Genomic DNA, 17,505 nt, shown 5'->3' with positions numbered 1-17,505 from the left:
GCTCCAAAAGAACGAGGTCTGGGACAATAACAGGCTGAATCTGACTCCCCAGCTGACATATCTGTCTATAAATAAGAACCTTGAGATTTATTTAGTTCTTAACTGTGGCCAGTAAAGTGAAGAGCTGTCTGTCTGCAGAACAGGCAGTCAAGTCAAGCTGCGGATTTGCTCAGTTGTTACTCTTTTGATGAAGCTAGACAAGGGCTTGTAACTATCACAGTGATCTTCTGATCCTCACTCGCTGTCCTCAACAACCAAGAGGACATGAAGTTATTAACTGTCACCTTCTAACCACCAACTGAAGGAGGCAAAGGCATGCTGAGCCACGAGTGAGGCAGGAAGAAGTGAAGTCATTCTTAAATGGACCACCATCTGAGTATCTAAACTGATAACCAGAACGATACCATCACTTCAAGTAGAAATCCAACTGAAAATACACTCAGGAGCCCAAATAAATTTAGAGCTTTTCCATCAGTTGGGGTTCAGTGTGCTCAGGGGATCCTTCCAGCAGGATAAGGCAGACAGAACCATTCAAAGAATGAAAATCTCTGATCCCAAAGGAACCAGAACCGCCGGGTAAACCTCACATAATGCCGAGCTCGCTTGCTCTGTACAAGCATGGTTTACACACAACAGGGAGTCTTAACAAATAATTCCTCATACCTGAACAGATCTCGCAATACAAGACTGTGACCTATTTCTCATGGACAATTTTGCAGGTGGCTTTTTAGCTGCAGTAAACAGGCATAGTCACACTAAAAACAATTTCAGTTTTCCTACTAAAATACAGGAGTATTATCTACTGAAGAAGAGACCAGAGGGAAGAAATGGGGATTTCAAAGGATTATATCAGTTTGCAGTTGTCCATAGGCAAGTCACGAAAGCAACTTTTTGGAAGAAGAAAACTCTTGAGTCTCATTTACATGTATAAAAGTATTTTTAAATGAGATGTGATCCAAGTCACTGCTCTGAATATTTGGGGTTAGACTTCAGGAGCCTCCTTGGCTTCTGATACCCACTTCTACTTTCACAACTGAAATGGCTCTTCCAAGCTACATGGCAAAGTGAAAAAATTAATTCTTACTTCAGGTCTTCACCTGGACGGATGACAGAATCCACAATATGCTAGCAGCATTTTGATCTCATTCCCGTTAAGCACCAAAACCTTTTCTACAGGGGAGTTGTAATCTTAAGGGTAATCTGTAATCATATATAGTCTATGTGCAGAGCCCTATTTTTGGGCAGAAAAATACCCCTCCAGCATTAGCTATGGATAGACTACATCAATTGGAGACGTCCTGGTCAGATCATCCAAAACACACCGTCTCTCACAGGCCCCTCCCCAAAAGATCCCCTTTCCATAACCACTCTCGATGCTGCTTTCACGACTGCTTGTTCCCATGTATTAGAGGAATGACGTAGACAGAAATGTCGTCTCCAGATCCCAGCCTGTCGTTGGATATTCGCCAGCCCCGGTCCTTCAGCACTCCCCGGGCTCGCATCACCAGGTCCTGTGCCGCCAGCGTGTACCTGGGGGGAGGCAGAAGACAGCTGGTACTGCATGCTAGTCTTGGGAGGAAAGCCTGCGAGATGGACGTTCGTGAGGTACAAGGACAAGTCACTCAGCGTTTGAGAAGCAGATAAATGTCAACAACCACCTCCCCGCAAAGCAGTCGCTTGTCATTCCCTATCAGCTTTTATCTCAGAATCCTGAGGTGTTTCATAGCAGTCGTTAGTCAAAAGGTGACTGGTCATTTTGGGGGCACGACTTCATGAGTTTTGGGAAAACATTCAAACATTGCCCGTAGCAAATTAGTTTTCTAGGAGGGGTGTGAAGAATCAAGGGCACAAAATACCACCACTCATTTACTGAGACCTATGCACCTGCGGGCTGAAACACCTGGAGGTAAATACAGGCCTACTCATTTTGGAGGGATGCTGTAACAAAGCAAGTGATTTGAAAACAAGCAATAGTAAGAAGTAAAATCCAAACTGTGCTTTAAACCAAGTAGATAAGCTGTCTATTTTCCTTGTCTGTAAAGAATGATTTTTAAATCTCTTTTACAGTGAAACTGGAAAAGGAAATGTACAGCTAATACAACCCGATTAACAGAATACCAAGCTCCCTTCTCATTTGTAAGTTCAGTGTTGTCAGGTGCTTAATTTAGTGAAATACCGACAGTTTCCCGTTGCTTCAAAACTGTGCCAGGCTGAATGGCATTATACTTATTCTCTGCCCTTAGAAAAGATCAGATGCTGCTTGGGGGCACAAAAAGCAGTGCAGAGACAGTGCTCTGCCCTGTGCCATCTGGAATAGAGAACCAGTTGTTTACAGCTGGATTATTTCTACAGTAAGTCCTATTTCAGCAATCCTCCTGATCCCGAAGCAGTATGTTCTCCTATATCCCTTTACCTGCTGTTACTAGATCAACACATCTGTGTGCCAGTTCAGAAGTTCCTGCTGAAAGAAATCTCATTACAGATGAACGACTACTCCAATCAATTCTGGCCCCAACACCTGCCTGAGATGTTTTGAATTTACTTGGGTGGAGTACAGCTTCTCTATTGGTTTGCTAATCAAAAATAATCAAGCAGGTAAGAGACTCACAAGAAAAATAAAACAACAGTTCAATATTGTGCCTGCCCGTGTTTTATTTAAAGCTTAATTATCAGCCTCCAATTGGATGAGGGGCTCTCTATGAAGACCAAAGGCACCTCTGTAATTCACAGAAAGCAGGAAGGACAAGGAAGGTTGGCATTTCAAGACCCCCACATTTCTAGGGAGGATCCTGGGCTAGAAGTGATCTGCCCAGATCTGTCTGAGGCACAGGACAAAACAGTATCTCCACTGATCTGAAGCAGTGGACAGAAAAAAAAAAGAAAAAAAAGTGTTTATTAATTGAGTATCCAAGGGTTGCTCTAATCCCAGAAAATTTCACCAAATAATGAATTATTAAATATAATTGCTACCCAAAGAGACTTTATTTGTTCTCCCAGGTGAAAAATACCCAATTTATTGTGTTCCAATGCTACCATTTTGGATCCTTAAACTTAAAAGTCTCCTTTGAATCAGGAACAGAGAGATTTATTTTCTCTACTAAAAAGTTACATTCACTGCAAATAAACCAACATTTCACTGCATGAAAGGTTTGATGTTAAGTCCAAATAATGTTCTGCAGAGGTAATGCACTCCCTGCTCCCAGTGGTACAGAGTGGCAAACTCTCCAGGCCTTTCTAGCTTTGACACAAGATTTACTTTTAGAGATCAGAGAAGGGCCTGAGGGTCATTCTGCACCACTCAAGGTGCCAACTAGAACATGTATGCTTGTGCACATGTGTGCATGCTCTCTGCAGGTTCCAGGATCATCTGCACCAAAGACCTGGAGGTATAACAGCAGGAGGTGACCAGGACTCGTCATACTGTCCTAATAACAATACAAAACTGTTTCCTAAGGGAAAACAAACAAACATACTCGCATTCTGCAGTTCCCAAATCAGATGCAGGGTTAAAGAATAAAAGGACTCCACATGGTAAGCAGGAGACTGAAACACCAATTCTCAGTGTGAATGCTCAGAGAATTCTGGCTAAGTATATCTTTTTCAAGGGCTTCTCAGCTTCTGTCAGAACTTAAGGGAAGCAAACACTCACCATCCGGCCAGAAAACTTTGCCTTGCTTCTTTTCTAATTAAGAAGGGTTCCCCACTTCTAAAGAGTACAAAGGAATATGTACTGCTCTTTATTGCATAAAAATTTGCTGCTTAATGTTTGGATAGGGCAAGATTTAAAAAAAAAGCCTTTAATAAACCAGCAGTTCTCACACAGACAGACTGAAATGCACAAGAAAAGCGACACACACAAGCAGAGGAGAAGGAACAGGTGAAGGCAGCAGCGAGGTAACACATTCCTCTCCTAGCACAGAGCTGAATTGGAGCGATGCTGTTCAACTTGGCACTAAAGAGATGGGATGAGTTTCGTGTACCTGGAGATGAATAGCAGCAGCAGTCCATTATCGAATGCTTTTATTCTCCAGCGCTGTGAACTTGGGATTCAGCTGTCAAGACAGCATTAGAGAACTGCTGAAGTTGTTTTGAAGTACCCACTTCCTCCTAATGAACAGTCTTGCTGGAATACAACTTCTGTGTTTCAAGAATATATATATATATATATTTTCTCCTGCTCAAGCTTTCAGTATTGATCAGTGAAAGTACTGCAGGAGAAATGTGACAGCAGGGGCAACTTGCTGCTTTTTGAGCAGCTTCTTATCCCCTCGCACTCAGCAGAGGCAAAGCAGCTCCTCAGCACCCTTGTAAATCGCAACAAGAGTGATGGAGAGTGTGAGAGAGGATGGAAAAGGATAGGAGGGAGGAGAAGAAGCAGAAGACTCCCAGGGTCAGCGTGTAAGCCTGTGCAGGTGCAGCTGAAGGAAATGGTCAAGATTCACACTTTTCCTCATCTTCATACTATTGCAGACAGATGTATGAAAAGCAGCAGTGTGTCATTACCACCTGTTCTTCACTCAGGGTCGCCTTCATGCTCCTGTCTGAACTGAGCTGGCAAAGAAATCCATCTCAAGCTCAGCTTCTTCACTGTCACAGAATCACCCAGCCCTCACAGAGAAACCTCTCTCATCAAGTCTGTTCTCATCACTCGTTGCCCAGATCCCCTGAGGTTGTGTCTGCATGGCTGGCTGAAGACAGAACCAGCTTCGTTCCCTCCGCACTCGAAGATGCCCAGGCACATGTTACATTTGACAGGATTCAAAGATGTTTTTCTGTGGGTAACAAACACTCATAGTTCTGACAGTAAATATCAACAGGAGAGAGTCCCAGGAGTTTTCCCAAGGGCTATGAGCTCTTATCCATCAGGCTGTAAAACGGCTCCTAATTCAAATGGGAGGGATTTGGCTCCCTCAAAGAGCTGATTACATAACAGATAAGTGCTCTGCAGCTCTAAAAATCTTCCTAATTTTTTTCTCCCAAGAATGCTGCTGTCAGGGAATAAGTAGGCTACTGGGTCAGATGGATGCAGGGTCTGCTCCAACAGGTAGGTTCTTCAGAATGCTGCAGAATTATGAAGCCCTGGGGGCAACTCTTCCATTCTGACAAGTTTTCTACATCCCTAGAGATTTTATATTTCCAGCTGTTCACCTCACCACAGAATCCAGATGCACCTATCACAGAACTTGACGTTTTGTGGGATAACATTTCCTCTAAATGCAACTGGTAACACTGGCAACTGGCAAACACCATTCTCCTGTCGCTGACTGGTGAGAGGAATGAACACGACTCCATTGTTTGAGGTGCTATGCTATTGTAAATTCATTAGTTATACCTCATTTGGACCACTGAAGTAACTACATAAAACCTCTCACATAGTACTTTAAACCCTTTAAATGTTCTTTATAACCAAATAGCAAGAGCAATTCCACAGAGGTAATTTTCATAAATATCACTGTAAACTATATGAGGGACTGTTCTAATTACCTTTTGCACGCTGGCATGAGAAATGTCTTGGTGCCACTATTTGTAAGCCTCTAAATGACCTGGCACAAAGTTACTTAAAAGAACAAATTAATTTTCAATTCAGACGTCCATTCACAGACCTGTAGGCCAAACACCAATAAATATGTTTGCTCTAACTCATGATACAGCAGGCTCGATTCTGGAGTGAGTTATACTCACACTGGTACAAGCAGGACTAAGCTCCCACAGTTACTGGGACCAAACTAGCACAAATAGATCTACATCCAAGAAAATATTATCTTTGTTTTAGTCTCTGGTTTCTTGATGTTTTACTTGTGATGGATGAAAGATCACTCACTTAGCAAGTAAAAAAGACTGAATATAGAATTCCCATTCCTACTGCGACAAAACATTGATAGTCACCAGCCCTGGGAACACCAGAAGGAACAAGACTGATGCAGTGCACTCACACTGCGTTCACAATGAAGAGGTAGGACCAGCCAGGATGGTAGGAAGAGCCAACTTTTCCCAATCACTAGATCAGAATGGAGACAGAGTGGGGCACAGGCTTTATATTATACCAGCTGTTTTTGCAGGAGGACAATCAGGGGTGCAGAATTCAGAGAAAAATCTCCCTACTGCCCCTGAGTATTACCAGGGAATGACTGGAAGTTGTCCAAACAGCCTTTCTGCAGAGCACAGTGCCACATGCCCTGGAGATGCCCCTCACTAACCATGCCTGATTGCCCTCAGACGGAGGGCAGAAGAACTTTCATGCCTTGCTGAATTAGAGACGGCCCTGGTTGTCATTAGTGCCCCATCTCCTCTTCAGGGCAAGGAGGAAGGAAGGTCAAAGTACTGCAGTTGCAGCTTCATGCTCATCACCCATTCACCTGACAACTGAGTGCTTGCATTCCACACTTCTAAATAAGCGTCCGGATAAGAACGTACTGCTTGTGATCTGCTTTGGAGTGCCTGTCACTGTAAAACCCAAACAGCTGCCAGGGTGTCTGCACCCACTCGTTGTCTTCCTTGTTTGCTGATGGAGAACAGAGCTGACCACCTGAAAATGCCTGCTAGGAAATATTAAAAACACAAAGCATTTTGTGCCTGGTTTATCCTCAAGAGCTGCCACATCTGAACAACTGAAACTGGAACATTCATTCAAGCGAGTGAAACAGCTCTGCATGTTCTCACTTGGCTGCTGAGATATCCCAGTGCTTATCTCCCAAACTCTACAGTCCAGCCTGGGTGATCTGAGGGCTCTTCCCCCACTTTCAGTCCAGTGAGAGGGCAGGAGACAACTATGGCCATCCAAACCTGCATTCTGAAAGGCTCTTCCTTTCAGAACACTCTCTAGAGAAGGATTACTACTACCACTTTCATCATTCTCTGTTTTAGAAGCGAGAGACTTCTGATCTCTTGCGTGATGCTTTAATTCACAGTGACACTGAACTCAGAAGCAGACAGGCAGACCAACCCTCTGCAGTGCTCTAGTCAGTTGTTTGGGAAGATTTTGTTTGCTTGATGGTGTGTTTTAAAGAGAGAAGCTGAGCAAGAAGAGATAAACATGGGAAAATGAAAAGGATCATTCAGAAATAAACAGAATCCATCTACTTGAAACAGAATCAAGCTCTGCACCTATTTTGCCACCACACCCATTTGGCAGCTGGAAAGCACTGAGCATCCACGACCACACATGGTTTCAAAGGCCACAGTGTGACTTGCAATGAGTGGCACCCACAGTGCCCTGTATTTATCCATACATATACTGAGAGAGATGCTGATAAGGTCCTAGTGAGAAACAACTCTTTAGTGTTAGAAGACCATCCAGGGGAGAGTTAGGTGGGATCCTGTGACTGCTGGAGACAGGGACCTGTTGTCATGCTCATGACTTCAACCTCCTATGGTTTCTACAGAGCCTACTACGGCACACAAAATGGATCCTGTGCCAAGACATCAAGATCCCACAACTTTCCTCTGAAGGCAGGCATTTCTCAGTTATTAACAGAAAAAAGCACACTTGCTATAGAGACTCTCTGCTGTATAAAAACATGCAAATTTACTGAACGTTACCAACACCACATGTTGCACACAAACATGTTACCAAAAAACACTCTTAATTCCAGAGAAGATGGAAAGCCAAGGGATGAACACGAACCTGTGGGGATCATCGGGGTCACAGTTTGGCAGGAAGTTGGTGACAGCTTCTGCCACTTCTTCATTTAACAGCACATCCCAGAGTCCATCTGTAGCTAGGATCAGAACATCATCCGGCCCATGCTCATACTGCAGTAGGTCATAGACTCTTACCTGAAACACAAAAAAAGCATTCATGAAGGAAGAAACTGTCAAGTCTGTTTGTGAATTGTTGCTGAGCTGGCTCGGAGGTAGCATGTTGGCCCAGCACTGAAATCCATCTCCTGCAGCCCTGCTGGGTCTGTCCCCAGCTCAACTCTCCAGCCTGCAGCTCCTCCTGGCCCAGCTCAGCCCTGAGCTGACCCAGCCAGGGCAGACATAAGCATTGCTGAGCAGGTCTGCATGGCTCTGTGCTGCCAGCAGTGATCAAAGCCAGCCTGGTTCTGCATGCAAAGCTCTTCTCTGCTGCTGGCAGGGATAGTCAAATGGAAGCTGAATAATTTATTTGATGAATTTTTGATATTTTCTAATAAAGTATTCAAAAATAATTGTTTTCATCATTTGTCCAGATCCATTTAACTCTGCCAAATAAACTACATGTTCGGAAATGTCTACACAGGAGAAGGCATCTTGTTTGCTTCTCTGGACCCAAAGTAGGCACTGCAGTTGGGAATTATGCCTGAGCTCCAAAAAACGGAGAGAAACTCTTTACCTGCTCAATTAGGAGCATCTTTAAGGCGGGTGGAGCCCCATTTTAGACTGGCACAGAAGAGAACTCCCAAGCACATTCTCACAATGCTGCTGTGTTGCAATGCTCGCTGGCTTTACCACCACAGCCAGGCTGACCATCACGGAGCACTTTAACCACCACAGCAACACCACCAAACTGAAAGCAGCATGGCAACGTTGGTGTGGCAGACAGGAAAGTTTGGAAGCAGCACAGAGTCATTGCAGCCTGTCCAGCCTCGGCTTTGCTGACTGCAATAAATACGTTGGGACAAGCACTCGGCACAGCCAGCAGACACCGAGCTGTTTTGTTCTCCCTCCTGGTGCACTCTCTCCTCAGGAGCAGGAAATGCACATAAAGTGCCTGGACCTTTTAATGTAATTATGATTTTATGGGACTGCAAGCAGCTCCGAGGAAACAATCATCTCGACCTCACTGCTAATCCTCACTTGTTCGCCTTTCACTCAAAAGCACAAGAAGGTCATTTGTAAAATGTAACCTCACTTCATTATCTAAGGTAGCAGCTGAAAAAGGACTTTGGAGAAGATTATAGTTAAAGCAAGATACTCTCTTAATTAGAGCACGTCGCCTTGTTCAGATTGAGAGGGAATAGCATTACAGAAGAGATGCTTATAGGCAGCACAGAACTCCTTTCAGGTCTGCCACGCAAAAGGCAGCAGTTGCCACTACTCCCATCTCCCACACTTCAGTTCTACCTGTAAGAGCCCAGAGTTGCACCTGGAAAAACAGTGGGTACAGGGGCAAGCTGGCCACTATGGTGACCAGAAGTGCATTGCACACTCTGGTCAGCTCTCCTAGGTATGGACAAGTAGTTTGGCTAGCACTGCAGCTAAAGCTCAGGCATCCATTCAGCAGTAAGCATCTCATACAAACAAGTTTCTAATGTTGTTGCTCGAAAAAACACACCCACCATGGCTCACCCACCCAGGCAAAGCATACATTAAGCCTCAAGAGCCTTTTCCACGGCACTGGTGTAGCACTACTCTAGGCCAACACCAGAAGCAGATGACATTACCAAGAGTATTCTCCCCAAAAATCTGAAAACAACACAAAACAAAACAAAACCTCCACACACCCCACAACTGCTGATCTTACAGGTAATTTGAGTACAAGCTAGGATTTCCTAATGGTAAAAGCTTAGTGAACTGAGCACCTCCAGAAAGGAGTGCCAGGGAGAAAAAGGCAGAGCAGGGTGAGCAATAATGGATAGCAGGCTGGTACTTGGGAAAATAGAATGTCAAGGTAACAAAACAATGTGGGCCAATGACAGGCATGATTCCTGTCTACTGAAGGTTCAGATGACACTTAAAGGTGTGCAAGTGATCCAGCTTCTAATCTTCACAAAGCTTTGCCACCAACTCCCCTGAGTCTCCCAGGGGAGACTCTCTTTCAAACCAATCCAGCAAACATCCTTCTTTAACATCTGTGGTACAATGGGACACCCCTCGAGGGCTTCCAATGTGGTCACTGCACTTCTGCTACCACCTGACTTGATGTGGGGCAGCTGACCTGTTAACTCATTCATTCAACATCAGCAAACAGAAAATAGGAAACAGTACCACCTTGACAGCACAAACACCCACAACATTAAGAGCTGAGTTACACTAAATGTTTCTTGACTGGTACTTACAGATCTCTGCTGAAATTTAGAACTGGACACACACCACCAAAGCCCACAGTCACCCATGACACCTTTCTGAACACACATCAAGCAGTTTGACACTTAATGCCTTACTTCATTTTGGATATTTCTTTCTAATATTGCTCACCTACATGCAATCAGAAGCACTGAGAAAAATGCTCTAGGCAAGCAGTGAAAGAACAGGTGGGCAAGTTTTATATTTACATCTCAAGCAGACCTACCTACTGGACAAAACCTGCACTTGGCTCAGGTCAAGGATGGCACCAGCTCTGTGAAGGCACTAAGAGCTGCTTGCCAGCTTTGTTTCTAGGAGGGGGCCAATGTGAGTCCCTGTGGTGTGAAAACTATTCCCAATGAAGTGGCACAGAAGCCTGCAGCCATCTGAGGTGCTCCCAAGCAGCCTGACAGGCAGAATTCAAACCAAACAACAGTCCACATTCAGTTGCCTGCACCGATCAACCCAACCTCCTCAATAAATTAAACCCCCTTCTTAATTGTATTGTCCCTTTTTATGTGCAGCACTATCCAATGCAGCTCTACTGGCAAACGACGAGATCTTTCAATACCACCCTCCAAGTAATTTATATGTAAATAATAAAAAGCGGGTCCCAACACTACTCCCTGCAGCACTCACCAATTAATCTCCTTTTAGCTTTTTACTGCCACCCTTTGTTTCCTGCCCTATAGCCAATTTCCAGTAGACTGTGCCAACTTTCCACTTAGTCTACAGCTTCATATCTTTTTATATTAATAACCTGTGATGCAGAACAGTTTTTCAATTTTTTTTTTTTTTTTTCAGAAATCAAAGTGCTTGGGCAAGATCATCTACTGCATTTTTATTTTTTTAATTCTCTAGTAGACATAACCCTGAAGGACTTCAAGCTACTAAAGCGTGATGTTTGCTTCCTTAAACCACCTTGACTCCCTTTGATCAAACAGTACTTCTCCAAGTCCTTGCCTTCCTCATTCCTTTAAATGCTGTAATTCCCCAAGATTTCTCCAGAAGGCAGATGTGAATCTAAAACAGTTCCCTTTGACATATTTGTGAAGTTGTCAGAAAGATTTCACTAACACATTTGAAAAGGGAAAAATTCTCCTCGGTTACCCTCTTATCATTTGCTCTGACGGGTGACGTTGGGTTCATTGCCAGCAAGGACCAAGTGCTTTTGTCAGAGCTGTGCTGCTTCCACTGAATAGCTGAGCTGAGCTGAGCTGCCGCTTGAAAAATTTCAGGATGAAATTCTGCTTCACAGCTGCAACAAGAAGGCTCTTGCTGAGCCTTAAAACGCAGAATTTCCTGCTGAAAGCTTTCAAATGAGCTGTTCCATTATGAAAAATAAATATTTAATTCCATGCCAGAGAGCCTCAGCCATGGCTTGCCTGCTTTGTGCTACTCCAGTTCATTATAAAAGGCTCAATTCTCTAGAGCTCACCAACCTGCAGAAGTCCTCCATATCTGCTCTCATAACAGCTGAGCCACTGAGTCCTGATTGCATTTGTCAGTCTTGGCTACATGACTTCTCCTCCCATAGCCTGGCACTCTATCAAAGTTTAAATTCATACCGGTCCCAAATTCCTTCCCTGTCTATTTTTGGATGCAGTCACAGGGATGCTTACCTTTCCTTCAGACAAATTTTGGTGGACATACCATACCAGATTTTGTCACATGGCAGTAAAAAAAAAAATAATAATCACCTTTCTCCCAGATTTGGAAAGGACACTGTCATTACAGCATGGAAACAAACCAGATTTGGATACTCCCAATGTCACAGCTCACTGTGCACCTTCACTTCCTGTGCTTCCCCTTTTCCAGGTCTGGAAACCAGACATTGTGCTTCCCTACCTCCACACAGAGGTTTCAAAACCCAATGCAGTACTAAAGGCCAAATGTGACTGCTGCCTGAGGCAACTGCGCTTGCTTCCAAGTGCCAGGATTCCCAGATGGCAGCAAAAGATGTTTCATATTGGTGGTTTCTGTGCAAGGTGACCACATATGAACAGAAGAAGATGGAGAAAAACGTGAGGAGATAAAGTACTGGGAACCTCTCTGGGAAGAGAGAAGAGGTGGTTGAGAAAAAGAGGCTCAATGGAAAGCAAGTCAGAGCATAGGTTACTTCCTAATAAAACTCAAGTTGTTTGGATTGTCCTTTTTTCTTTCTTCCTTTCCCATGTCCCTAAATCAAGGTGGCTGGTGCTCTGTCTTTACTCCTGCTGCCCTAGTAGATTGCTGCTGAATTTAGCTGAGAATGGAACATGGAAACACAAAAAATTTTGCTTCCCTTTAATAATGCAAGTAAGAGATCCTGAAATGTGGATAGCATAGGAGCTGAATGAATGCCATATTCCACAATTTGAACACGTGCACACACACACACAGTACACACAAATTAGAAAAGCCCATGAGAGGCTTTGGTTTATATGCACAGAAAAATACAACAGCAGCAATTGGCAGAGATGATACTGCTGAGATACTGCGCTGTAGCTATTACATACCCCAGAAACAGTGCATCTCAGCATGCCAGACAGAAAAATAAATGGGTAAAATTGCATCATTTCGTTGGTGCTACACAAAACCATCAAAGAGATGGGGGCAGAGAACAGCAGCAGGTCCCAAGTGATGGACACCATACACTTGAAGTGCAGAGATGGAAGGGACCAGGTTGATAGCAAGGAAAAGTGAAGAAGGAGCTGTCTCTGGACCTCCTCCTCTTATTCAGGACTAGAAACTCTCAGTATTTCTAATTTTCAAGTCACAAAGATGCTCTAAGCAGGGTCAATTTAGTAATTTTCTTCTTTCCTAACAGTCCTGTGTCATTCGTGCATTTTCATTCTCTTACAGAATCACAGAATCGCAGGAGTTGGAAGGGACCTCAAGAGATCATTGAGTCCAACTCCCCTGCTAAAGCAGGTACCCTACAGTAGGTCACAGTGTGTTTTATTTATTGCCGTAGCAAGCAACAAATTCAAGGTCAGGTACTGGGTATGGTTAAAACAAGAGAAAGTCAGTTGACAAAGGATGGCAATTGGGCTATGGCAGTAAAGCCTTCTCTTTTCATGATGGTATGCCCTTGCTTAATATTTTATAGAAAGATTATATATTTTATAGAAAATATGCCATCTGTTCCCTGATGTAGGAAGATGAATAAAGTCACAGAGTAAAAAGTTTGCATGTTTCTTCATGCACAAAAGACACGCAAACCCCTTTAGAAACCTACATATCTCTCACTGCAAGGTCTACAGTGGTTAAAAACTGGAACTGTTTGCAAGTCAAAGTGATGGAGGCATTTAAAACTGGTTCCCAAACAGGTAATTAGCAAGTTCACTACCCCTATCATAGCAAATATCACATAATCTCTTCTTTATGCCATCATCTGGGAATGTGCGGTGCCACTTCTGCCATTATCTGTGGTTTGCACAAAACCACCATAAAGAATTAATCACAAAACATGAAGGGCAACCAGATGGAAGCATAAAGAACTCTTTCAACATGCTCTTGGCATTTTCCTACTTAGCAGTTGGATTTAGAACCGTCTGCCTGAAGTAGTGTCACCTCACAAACACCTTTGGGAAGTGCAGCACGTTATCTAGATTGGGCCCATCAGAATGAAGTCAGATTTGGGAAGAACAAATAAACACAGTAAGTACATTGCTTCTCTTCCACAAACGAGGTAGTCGAAGCTTGGTTGTTTTACCTCAGGAGATGAGGATAGGAAAGGTTTGATGTAGATATTGGAGTCGTGAACCTTGAGGTCGTGGTCTCCCAGTCCTCGAGTCACGCCAATTGTTGCCATAACCCGAGCCTAGAAATAAAGAAATGGGATCAAAAGCTGTTACATGCACTGTGCCAAGATTGAAAGAGATAAAATCCCTACTTGATGGTTGGACTAGATGATCTTAGAGGTCTTTTCCAATCTGTATGATTTTCTGACACTCCATAACTGTTCCAGTTAGGGATGAATTTCCCTTTTTCTCTCAGGAGCTTAAGATTTAACACAGCTAATCAACTTATAAACTTCACACTCACAGTATCTCCATTCCTCATTTTGTATTTGTCTACATTTCAGTCTGTGTACGTCCATCTTAGACTGTGACCATCTGTAAGGTATGGGACTGTGGATACCCACGTCACCTGGCCATCCCATATCAGTCAATGAGAGTGCTCCTTCAGCAAATTATATTGTTTGTACAAAGTAAACAAGTGCTGTAAGAAGGATGAGGAGCCTAACTACTCACTTAAGAAACCTGAGGCCCCTTCTTTTTGACACAATGCCACATATTCTTTCCACCAAGGAAAAATGTCACGGGCCAGCTGCTGAATACACAGAGAGCAAAAATGGCAAGACCACACAAGGTGATGGTGCCAGCGACCACTGGACTCTCTGTGGCTCTCCACTATAACTTCAGATCTAATGTTTTTTTTCCTTAAACATCTTCCTCTGAGACACTGGCTGTTTGTCAAGAGGTGCTGGGCTCTTCTTGATTAATGCTTCTCCAGAGACAGACCAGGCACTCTGCCTCACGGGAAACCTAGCTCTCTGCTACCTGCACCTCACTCCCACCAAATTCAGGCTTTGCCACAGCAGCTTCTGAGCAGGAATGCTCACAGCATCAATAACACTGCAAGACTGACTCAAAATTACTTTGCCTCACTAACTCCTGGCTCCATAAGGCAATAAGAGAGTAAATTAAAAAGATGTGCATGAAACATTTTGCAAATAATTATAAAACTAATCAAATTCGGAGATAAGCTGCAGGTCTGAACCTTCAAAACTTGGGCTAATTTTGAGTAGCGTGCATTTTCGCACTGGGATAAGAACCTGATGCAGCAGGGGAGCACTACTTAGAAACACACTGAGCATACCAATATCGGCAAACTGACACCACTGAGTCCTTGTATTGATCCAATTGCTGCATCCAGCTAAGCTTGCTGGGATCAGCGCTAATGATCTCACTGCTCTTAATCAAGGAACTGGAAACAAATTTCATCCAAATGGAAGTGTTCACTTTTTCCTTTCAAGAAAAATTAACAGGAATCACAACAGAAAAATTCAACGGTGAGTTCACATACACTAGATGAAGAAGATGTGGTTAAGGGCTGTTATAATTCCTAAATCCTGTCCTGATCCCTCTTCTTCTTAATTAGGTTTTTTACATCTCAAAGCACTGTACATTGTTAATAAATAACCCCCTGCTTTGTTTTTAGCAAACAAGAGTTATTTTGCTGTCTTCATCCAGACTAGTTATATCTTACAATCAAACCAGGATCACTTAAAGTCATTTACTGAACAGGTCTCACTGCAGTCTGTTTATTTACAACGAAACAAAACCTAAATCAAACTGAACAACAAATGACTATGCTTGTTGCAGAACTGCTTTTTAATGCTGAGCTTTTCTCTTTTCACCATCCGAGACACAAGACTGATTTATGGCAGAATCAAGATATTCTTTCAAGCTGTCAAAGCAATAAAATAAAGAGATACTGAGTGGAAAACACTGGACTGCCACGGGCTAAGCTGAGTGGTAAACAGCACAGAAGTCCTTCCTCTTTGCTCTTAGGAAAGTGCATGTGCCCACCTTCTTGCCTTCTCCATAGATAAGGGGAAACTTCAAGTCATCTTCCTCAATGGTTTTGTATGCCCTGTGGGGGGACAAACAACATTTATAAAGCTTGCACTCAATTAGTGACCCAGTGCCCTGAAACAAACAGCTGTGATTTCTTTATTTCTTTTTTCTTTTGGATCATTATTTTTCTAGGGACTCTGTTTTTGATCCAAGATGTACTTTCCTTTTTCTCTGGAAAGACTTTTTGAATGAAGATTTAGTCAACTTCTCCAAAAGGAAAAGTGACCACAAAGAAGTACATAGAGTGCCAAGCTGTTCTTCTTGCCTGCAAGGAGAAAGAGGTGGACTGGAATAGCATCTTCATCAGATAAGATATTGTTGGCTATGGCAACAGCTATACCATAATACAGTGTCATTAAAAAAATAATAGCAAGCAAAAAGCCAAGAAACTAACCAATGACTAGATTCACACAGTTAACATGGAATGATGAGCAACAACAGAGTGCATACGTGGTCACAGTGTGAAACAGCTCTCCAATAGTGTTCTCACCTTTCAAGACCGCTTAAACCAAGCAGCATTCACACGTTGAAGAGTTTTAGAAGGCTATTTAGTGCTCATTTGACCTTGACTGCAACCTTCAAGGTTGCCAGAGATTTTATATTTTGCAGCAGTTTTCCAATGGACACGGGAAGTAAATGTTCAGGCTCTGATCCTGCTTGCCACATACCCGTGTACTCTGCCTTTTACACACCCAGCTGTTGACACTGATGAGGTGAGAAGGTGAGCAATTTTGCCAGCGAGAAACAAAATAAAATAAGATGGCTGTCACTTTCACAGCCACAGAGCTCCTTGTTTTCTTTCCAACACAAATTGGGGCCGAAGGGCTGAGGAGTCTCTCTGATCAGGGTATATCACTCCACAGCTTTCCACAGGGACACGCTTCCTTTCATGCTACAAAACTGTCCCTCCCCAGATCATTCCCTGTATGTTGTCCTTCCTCCATACTATGTCTGCATTAATCCTTGGAGTGATACCAAAACCATCTCTGAAAGCACAAGTCAGCACTCCTCAATGAAGCAGAAGGGACAGGACCGCAGCAGGGCCCTGCCAGCCCCCGCCAGCCCCTGCTGTGTGGCTCTCGAGCTGGGCTGGCTGCCTGAGCCTGAGGGAGTTACATTCAATTTAAGCAATGTGACACAAACCAGCAGGAAATTAAAAATTAAGGGTGAGGTCCTATACTGTAATTGAACTGCCCCCTGCTTCAATAAAATATGGCACAGATCTGGGATCGGTAGTGCTGTATTACATAGCTACACATACCGCAGCAACCAGGCAAGCCTCAGACTTAAAAGTAGTTGTGTAGACATTAAAGATCCACCACTGTTTTACTAGTAATCACAGGTAGGTCCCTGTTGGGGTTTTTGTGATAGGGGAGAAAAAAAAACCAACAAAAACAATAACAAACTAAAACTAAGAGAAGAAATAGCAGTGGAGGTCTCCACTTCCACGCTACAAAATATCACTAAACAGAATCAGGCAGGGAGTGCAAATCACAGCCTGCACTTCAAAGGAGACCCAGTAGTCAAGAGTTATCTTGGATATCTGGGCATCTCCACAAGTGATACTACGGAGAAAACATTTAAATGGCACAAATTAGTACACATAGCCAGCATAATAAAACTTTACTGACATTCAAAACTTGGAATGGCATTTTCTTGGGAAGGATGAGTCAGTCAGGCATGGACTTCGCTCCTGTTCCTTTCTTTACATCCAGCAGGCAATAACTCAGAACTCTGCCTCACTCACCAACTTGGGTATCCTAGTTTGAACAAAGAGGAAAATTTTACCATAGCTCTCTTCACTGCCTGGCTGCTCACAAACACAGCCCAAAGCTTCCAGCTGGACCTACAATGCTGGAAGCCCTGGGAAAACCTCCTTGAGGATCCTTTG

General features: G+C 43.4%; 1 protein-coding gene across 1 annotated transcript in view; it reads right to left on the bottom strand.

The window, feature by feature from the left end:
* Positions 1 to 1,149: 1,149 nt before the first annotated feature.
* The window catches only part of PPM1H (protein phosphatase, Mg2+/Mn2+ dependent 1H), a 123,392-nt gene continuing 107,036 nt past the window's right edge, over positions 1,150 to 17,505 (bottom strand). The window contains exons 7-10 of the mRNA XM_065743388.1: positions 15,567 to 15,630; positions 13,685 to 13,792; positions 7,625 to 7,776; positions 1,150 to 1,530 (exon numbers count right to left, since the gene is read on the bottom strand). Of these exons, the coding sequence (XP_065599460.1) occupies positions 1,383 to 1,530; positions 7,625 to 7,776; positions 13,685 to 13,792; positions 15,567 to 15,630 (472 nt within the window). The 3' untranslated portion in view covers positions 1,150 to 1,382. The remainder of the gene's footprint in view (positions 1,531 to 7,624; positions 7,777 to 13,684; positions 13,793 to 15,566; positions 15,631 to 17,505) is intronic.

Source organism: Cyrtonyx montezumae, unplaced genomic scaffold (genome assembly GCF_038088225.1).
Source record: "Cyrtonyx montezumae isolate F1298 unplaced genomic scaffold, pur_monq_1.0 scaffold_3, whole genome shotgun sequence".
NCBI lineage: Eukaryota > Metazoa > Chordata > Aves > Galliformes > Odontophoridae > Cyrtonyx > Cyrtonyx montezumae.
The sequence above is the reverse complement of the archived record's forward strand: the minus strand, read 5'-3'. Positions and strand labels throughout refer to the sequence as shown.